The 8,535-nt window shown below is 38.1% G+C and overlaps 1 protein-coding gene across 1 annotated transcript; it reads left to right on the top strand.

Annotated features, from left to right (window-relative positions):
- Positions 1 to 986: 986 nt before the first annotated feature.
- On the top strand, positions 987 to 7,408 carry LOC144537895 (uncharacterized). Its single transcript, XM_078281805.1, has 5 exons — positions 987 to 1,095; positions 2,110 to 2,451; positions 3,534 to 3,812; positions 3,915 to 4,031; positions 5,978 to 7,408. The coding sequence occupies exons 1-5, from the start codon at positions 987 to 989 to the stop codon at positions 6,766 to 6,768; spliced, it is 1,638 nt and encodes a 545-aa protein (XP_078137931.1). The 3' UTR covers positions 6,769 to 7,408.
- Positions 7,409 to 8,535: the final 1,127 nt, after the last annotated feature.

Raw genomic sequence — 8,535 nt, 5'->3', positions numbered from 1 at the left:
GATTTCCTCTCAAACACAACTATTTTTCATCATTTATTGCACGCAAAATTGTATACGAAATATGCATGAAATAATTTCACCATGTAAAATGTCAAAAGACTTTGAAAACAGACTGCCCAGTTTATTTTGAGCGATTGAGCACGAAGTCCTTTGTTTTCTGAACACAAACTGTCGGTCATTATGGGTTTACGCGTCAGTAATTTATTGAAGCGATTGGACTTGCATTGTAATTTAGAAACGGTGGGTTATAATAAGTGTAATATATTCAACAAACCTGGCAGCTTCAAAACACAATTTAAAGTCACAACTAACTGTTTTAACTGTTTTAACTAACTTCTAACTAACTATCTTTGGCGACAGATGAAAGTGAAACTAGTTCTCAAACATTACACAATGAAGGACATACATACTGTAGAGGAAATTACTTTATTATTATTATTATTATTACTATTATTCAATATTGTACAATTGCAAGGTTGAAACAGCTCGCCAGGCCACGTTTGTATTCACACTACAAGCGTAATTAAAATATATTGAATCTGTCTTTGAACTTGAATTAAAATAAAGGAACGGCCAGCAGGGGGAGCTGTTGAGCAGTTTATGTCCTGTTACATTATTCAACAAAGTGGATGTAGATGCTGAAGGGACATTGACAGTTTGACATTTTACTAGACAAGCAAATAAATTGATGCACTATGAAGGATCAAAACTACCCTTTTCTCAAAATCTGATCGAGCTTCATTCTAAATTATGAGAAAAAAAATAAAATACAACAAAAAAAAATACTCTTACAGAATGATTGTTGGCAGATAAGAACAAAGATCTTAAAGCATTCCAAGAGGAACTTCCCTTTTGACTGGTTGAAGAGATATTTTGGATTTCATCATTTTTCATAAATATCACTAAAAAAGCATTTTTTCTTCCATATTATCTTCCTAGAAATTAACATTTTACAACTGGTTCATGTCAATTTTCAGAACTCAAGGATGCTTCAGCTGAAGGACGGACTGTCTCTTAAATCTCAGCTCAGAGTCTTCAGTTCCTTGGTTTTCCATCACACTGTAGTCCTTCTTCTTCTGACACACTCTTGTGGAGGTAACTTACTCTAACACATCAGTAACACCTAGGTGTGTGCTTTAAGGTAAAAGGCTAAATGCTGTCAAATGTGAGAGTCTCATTGACTCCCAGCCAAAAACTAAGCAGTCTAGTCTGCCTCATGGGATTTTTAGTAAAGATGGAATTAGGCGGAAGTGAAAACTGCTAATAATGTAACCATGGAGACTGCATTTTTGGTGTAACTACTTGGGAGACAGCAGTGACACTATAGGGCCTATAGATTAGTTGTGATGTCTATTTTTAAGAAATATAGGAGAAGATCGTGAGAAATGAGAACATCTTAGTGAAGGGCATGACATCAGGACTCTCCCGGGAAAATCGGGAGGATTGGCAAGTATGCTTTTAGGTTTTGCACAGCAGCATAACAGGCTATCTCTTGTAATTTATGCAGTTTAACAAAATAACAAATAAGTCATACAAAGTCATTCAAAGAATGCTCTGAATGCTGATGCCACATAACATCTTTGTACAGCGCTGCCTCTTTCTTTTGTTTTCAGTGTTAAGGACAGGCTATTGTGTGTTCTGTACTGGACTGAGAGCTTAGCATTGTTTTACTGGCCAAATCATAAGGAGTTAACAATATTTCAGCAGATTAGAGTTTTATGGGCGGAGCCAAAGAACCACAGTTTTTTCGAGCGCAAATTGGCTAATTAGCAAACTTCAGTGCCAAAGAGGGAACTTTGCCCATTGAGTTTTAACTCAACCAGTCTCATTATTTCTGCCTTCAGAGCAGCTCCGCCTCCAAGAGTTGATGTAAATGTTTGTGTAACTAAAACTCCAATCTGCAGTTTTTCAAGTTTTAGCAGAATCAATCAATGTACTGCAAATGCAGTAGCTATGACCAGCACTTCCCTTTTCATTTCCATTCAATATAAGTAGAAAAAGAAGCCAGCATTGAAGTGAGAGGTTTATAGTCGACACACAACCTTATAGAGGAGAGTCAGCTCAGTCAGTTCTCACAACAGGAATACAAACAAACTTATTTCTTCCCAGGTCTGCCCCAGGTGATTGGTCCACCTCAGCCAATAGTGGCAATAGTTGGTGATGACATCATTTTGCCATGCCACCTGGAACCTGCCATGGATGCTGTTGCGACGACACTGGAGTGGGCGAGACCTGACCTGAACCCCAGATTTGTCCATGTGTGGCGTGACGGTCAGGAACTTGTGAGTTATAAACATCCGTCCTATGAGGGAAGAACGTCGCTGTTCATCGACAAACTGAAGCACGGAGACATTTCACTGAAACTCTCTAAAGTAAAACTCTCTGATGAGGGAAAATACAGATGCTTCCTTCCCTCATTGAATAGAGACTCTATCGTTCAGCTTGTTGTTGGTAAGTGGGCACATGTTCATTCAGCATGTTTTTTTTAACCTTTATTCATCCAATGCAAGGTTTTGCTATGAACAGCCCTGCTTCACATTCATACAGTTACAGCCATTCCCACTGGGAGCTGACCAGTACAACCACAGTCTTCTGCTGTTGCAAACTGAGCTGTTGGAGGTTAAATGCTTTTTCAAGGGCAGCCGATGGTAGTTATTGAGGGAGGAAAGAACAATAGTCTATAACTTTCTCTGCCTGGAGTTACAAGTCAGTTCAGGGATTTCAACCAGACCCTTCACCTAAAATACAATAAACAAAATATATTGAAGATTAAAGGTAAAGCTTTGTCATCATGCCAAAGAATTCTCGCTATACTGACTATTGACAGATTTATGGCTTTTTGCAGATTGCAGATTTATAAATTTACAGTCCAGTCCAATGGCATTACTAACTAAGGTATTACTATTACTACTACTACTACTACTACTACTACTAAAAATAATAATAATAATAATGATAATAATAATAATGAATATCTATCTTAAATAATAACTGAACATAATCAGCTACATACTGGTAATCATTCTTGTAGCATCAAAACAAAATGAAACAAAAACTGTCAAAGACACACAAGTGAATTAAAAAAAAACTCTAATAATAATAATAATCTAATAATGTATTGAGTAACAATATGAGCAATGCTGTATCACAGTGCAAGCAATCCAGCTATGTTTGGTAATGAATTTCAAGAGAAAATTATGTCAGTGTGTTAATTATATTTTAGGATAGAACTATTGTCAAAATTTAGACTGCTTTCTGGTGATTCTGCGATATTGTTTTTACCAAGTTTTTATTGGGGGCTTTATTTATGCAGACACACAACACTCCCCACTCTTTATTTGAAGTTTTATGGTTTGCAGAGTTGTGCATTGTTGGCTTCTGCTTTTCCAGATTTAATGAGAGGATCTGCAAGTGTGCATCATTAGGTAGTCACATTATCAGATGGTTCTCTCCACTTAACAGATTTGATGATTATCATTATTCAATTTACACTGAAACCACTGTTTGAATTTTCTCCTCTTACTCATCATTAGGTGCTGTCTCCTCTCCTGTCGTTGTGATTACCAAAAACAGCAGTGAAGTGGTTTTAGGGTGTGAATCTAAAGGCTGGTACCCAGAGCCTGAGGTGTTTTGGCTGGACGGTGAGGGAAACATCCTCTCTGCTGGACCTACAGAGACAGTCAGAGGTCCTGATGGCCTCTATACTGTCAGCAGCAGAGTGACTGTGGAGAAGACCGACACCAACAGGTTCACCTGTAGAGTTCAACAGCAGAACATCAACCAGACCAGGGAGACACAGATTCACATTTCAGGTACAAATGATTTATAAATTCATGATATGGACACTTTATTAGCTTTAAACAGCTGAGGTCTCGTTTCAGTTACAAATGCTGTTCTGGGTTTTATCATTTCAGATGATGTCTTCCCGGTCCCATTTCCTGCTGCTGTTTATATCAGCATTGTCTTTGCTGTTGTCTTCATGTGTATTGTTGCAGTCTTTGTTGTATGGAAATGGAGACAAAACAAAATCAGTAAGTCACAAATACATTTTTCTTCTCCTCTCTTAATGTCAAGTCACTGTCACAGCTCTTTGATGGTTATAGTGATATGAAGGGTTTCATTCCAAAACCTCCATAAAAAATGTACCTGTGTTCCTTGTTAAATGCTAAAAAAAACTAAGTATGTTACATGTTAGTTTTTTTAAGTAATGGTTATCATGTAGAGAAAATATGAATAATTTTCCATGTTGAATTTTACTCCTGTGTCAGTCAATTTGGTGTAAATGTTTTTTTAAATGGTTTATGTCTCATTACAACAGGTAGTTCCGACCAAGCAATCTGACTGGTCAACTCGACATTTAGAACGTGATCAAATCAGCATGACAGCACACCTAGCCGTGCTCATCACTAAAAATATTACTCCGCCATTCAGTTGTTACTCTGTTCAGCCTTGATGTTACTAGACGCTCTGGCATCCTCCATCAGCTGTGCCGGTGAGTCGGTGACACAGCGCTACTAGCTTAAAAATACATGTGAAGTTTGCGGATGTAGTAGCTAAATCTGTCCATGGAAAAAAAAAAAATTCAGCAGATATCTTAGTTACAACAAGATTGAGCTAGCAAAGCAGTTTTGTGTTTATATGTGTGGTATTTATTCAGTTTGGGAAATCCTACGATCTCTAGAAAGCATTAGCTCAAGTTGGCTGGCTCAACAGGGACTAGAAATCGTCTCTGTTGCTAGGTCGTTACTAAGGGTCGGCCTACTTGCTGGAGTAGTAAACTGGAGCTCTGTTCGAAACTGTTCCCTATTACAGAAATAGTGCACTATATAGTGTATCTGCCATTTTCTACTAGTGTCCGAATTCTCAACGGTTAATTTGATTCACTAAATAGTCCACTATAAGATACCCACAATGCACTACAAATTGAAGTGAACAGACAGTGTACCCTACAATTTCTCCTGTATACCACAATGCAATGTGATTGTGTCGTACCGAAGAAGAAGAAGCAGCTAGCTAACATGTTAGCTAATAGAAACTGGTCTATTTACCGGTTGACAGCGTTGGCAAATCAACAAAAGACGTATTAGACACCTCTTTCGAGTTAAAGTTCACCTCCGTTTTGAACCAACAGCAGCAAAACTGCAGGAATCATCGTTACGGGTCAGCTAACTACTTTATCCACCAATACAGGAGGTGATATGAAAGCTTGTGCTAGTCATTAGCTCACAAGCTTGTTTACCAAACCAAAACAGCTCGCTGCCATTAGCAGACAGCACCAAAGTTGACAAAACCACACTTGCACATGATTAGAATTTCAACAATTTATTTGTAATTTAATGTTCAAAACTTGTCAAAATCAATATGACCTGAGTCCATTTCAACCTGCTGTCATGATGCTTGGTTTGTTTACGTGATGCCGGGCGCGTCCCGGTGCGTCACACGAATATCCAGCACATTTTTTTGACGCAATGATATTTACTGTAGTGTCCGAAATTTCGTTCGGTCGTTGATCATATGGTGTTATCGGATAACATCCGATAAGACAAATAACATAACAGCTCAGATAACTACACAACGCAAAGACAATGATTCAAACAACATGCAACTGCGTGGTTTCAGCAATAGCAGCGTCCACAGCAACCACCATAGCAACAATAGAAAGCTTGAATGAATCTTCGTAATAACAAACAAACTAAACATCATATACATTCACTGAACGAAGATTATGAAAATAAAATGCACATTTCTCGCTAGAAATGTTATCAAAACGCATTTTAATGCCGAATCTATCTTAAAATATTGCATTTTCCACTGAGAATAAAAGGAATGTCAGCCGGTTTTTTTTTCGCCGCAGAGAGAAACTTGACAGTCACGTGACGTGGACGCAGACCAACGTAGCTATCTACGTTGGTGTTTTCTGCAGCTGTCTTCTTCAATTTTATAACTTCAACACTGTTTTTCCTGTTTATTCACACAGAGACCAAGAAGAACCATGAGGATGAAACTGAACAGAGAGAAGGAGAGAAGAAGACCAAACCTAGTAACAACACAGAACTTCAAGTTCTGATGGAAGGAGAAAGAGACAGAGAGAAGCCCATGGCAGAAAGAGAGGCAATGAATCTGGTCAAGGGAGAAGAAGAAAACAAGAGCAAATCTAAAAGTAATCACATAGAACTTCAGTCTAAGGAAGGACAAATAAACAGAAAGCAGCGCAATACAGAAATACAGAAAAGGAAGAATTTGAAAAAGGAAATGGGAAAACTTCAGGAAGAGAAAGAGAAGAAAGAGAATGAACAGAAACATGCAGAAGAGGTGGTTACTAGATTGATGGGACAGAAGAAGGGACTGGAGAACCAAAGAGAAAGACTCCAATTGCAACTGGAGGAGGTAAAGAAACAGAGGGATGAGAACGAGAGGAAGCTTCAGTCAGTGGATAGAGAAATAACAGAGAGGGAGAGAGACAAGACAGACCTCGAAATACAGAAAGAAGCACAAGAAAAAGACAAAAATGAAGATGATAAAAAGCTTCTGTTAGAGGCCAAAATGGACCTGGACAAGAGAAAGGCAGAACTTGAGAAACAGCTGCAGAAGACAGTGAAAGCACTGGAGAGCAAAGAGGGTGAAATTGATAAAATGATACAAAGGAAGAGTAAAGCAGGGAGCCAGAAGGAGAAATTCAATGTGAAGTTTGAGGAGACAGAGAAACAGAGAGATGAGATTAAGAGGAAACTTGAGTCAGAGCAACAGCAGAAAGTAAAACCTCTGTAAAGTCTGGAAGAAATCACAGAGCAGCTGGAGAAATCCAACGTGGATTTCAATGAGAGAGAGGCAGAGCGTCAGGAAGAGAAAGGAGAAAGATAAGGACATGGAGGGAAGAGCTGACACTAATCAAACAGAAGAAACAGGAGGAGGAAGTCAGAATGAAAAAGAATAGGGCAAAGAGAGACAAGAGGGAAGCCACCAATAATTATGTATTACGTATTTAAGGCAAGGCAAGACAAGGCAAACTTGGAGTGCTGATGTAATGTATTTCTACAGTCAAGAATCATGAAACGTTGACAAGAAGAACAAAATTCATTTCATTTAGATCCCTGGTGTTATCAAATGGAGCACTTGAATTACATTTCCATTCTTCACCTATTCTCAAGCAGCACTGTGATCAATCACAGCCACTGAGTGAGCATTGAGCATCTCTATTCACATCCTCTGTGTCACATCACTAAAGCACACATTAATACATCAGAAAGTGGCCTAATGCTTGAATTTCAGGTCAGCACTCCCAGTGTTTATGTTGCAGAAAAATTGAAAATGCACATTTTCACGATGCAACTGAGTAGTGCTAAACCAAGCCTATATTTGTGTTCATTTATTGCTTATTGCTTATTATATTTGTACTATTTATAGCAAATAAACCACTTGTTTTGTGCATTATATGGTTTCCCGCCTTTTCTAATTTATGTTCTCTGACCCATTGGGAACAGACTTTTCCACTGCCTTTTTATGTGAAAATTTGAAAAAGTCTCATGTTAATTTCATAGTCATAATCAGTTTTCATTCACCAAGTCCAACAGGTGGACAAAGAGTTTGAGCTGGTTAACTGCTGCTGACAGATTACAAGACAGTCACACAATACAGGACTGACACTGCAGGACAAAACATAACAGGAGCTCACATGTAGTGGAGACAAGACCAACTGTAAGACAGCAGACTAAACATCAACACACTAGCAGGAAACATTCAGAGCTCCAGTGTAGCAGTTAGCATAGCTGTTAGCTTCTGTCAGTGTCTGTGTGCAGATCAGCAGGTTCAGTGTTTTCTATAAAGATGGATCACCCATCTCTGCTTGGGGGCAGAAACAGTTTTCTGATTACAAAGCATTTGATGCTTGATACTAGTGGAGTGAGCTGCCTTGTTTCAAGATACTGACACTTATTTTCTAGATAAAATTCCTGAAACAAGTGAAACTGCATTGTAAACAAGATGAATTAGCTCATCCAATTAAGACAATTTTCCACATGTATTAAGAAAAATAAAATGTTAAGACTGAATATGAGACTTGTTAAGATGGACATATTTTGCAGTACAATTACAAACTACCATAATGAGTATCAGTATATAAATAATGGTGATGGAAAAATCATTCCCGTCTGGCCTGTTTAAGACATGTTAGAGATATGATTATTTTGTGGAAAATTTCTCTGAATATTATTTGTACCCCCATTAACCATAATGGTATTAAACTATGTACATACAGGCCATTTCTATAATTTGCCACTAACAATTTTAGGCCTTTGGGGGGCAGCATCGAAAAATGAATGTTCCTGGATGTAACTTGGACTTGGGGCCATTTCCTTATTCATCATTTATTATCAATGTTTGTATGGATTTGCATGTTCACCCCTGTTTGAAAGGTTAAAAAATGAAAACAGATATGCATCTCTTCAAAGTTTTTGTCTGGTTACTCATGCATTTTCAGAAATAATGTACTACCCAACCCTTATCTCCCAGGTCAGCAACCTTTATAACATTAATGGG

This window comes from Centroberyx gerrardi, chromosome 23 (genome assembly GCF_048128805.1).
Source record: "Centroberyx gerrardi isolate f3 chromosome 23, fCenGer3.hap1.cur.20231027, whole genome shotgun sequence".
Classification (NCBI taxonomy): domain Eukaryota; kingdom Metazoa; phylum Chordata; class Actinopteri; order Beryciformes; family Berycidae; genus Centroberyx; species Centroberyx gerrardi.
This window is presented reverse-complemented; position numbering and strand designations above follow the sequence as displayed.

Excerpts from the sequence above, each read along its gene's own strand:
- LOC144537895 (XM_078281805.1), top strand. The coding sequence starts at position 987 with ATGCTTCAGCTGAAGGACGGACTGTCTCTTAAATCTCAGCTCAGAGTC. Across the intron at positions 1,096-2,109 it reads TCTGACACACTCTTGTGGAG|GTCTGCCCCAGGTGATTGGT; the intron begins GTAACTTACTCT and ends ATTTCTTCCCAG. Across the intron at positions 4,032-5,977 it reads ATGGAGACAAAACAAAATCA|AGACCAAGAAGAACCATGAG; the intron begins GTAAGTCACAAA and ends TTATTCACACAG.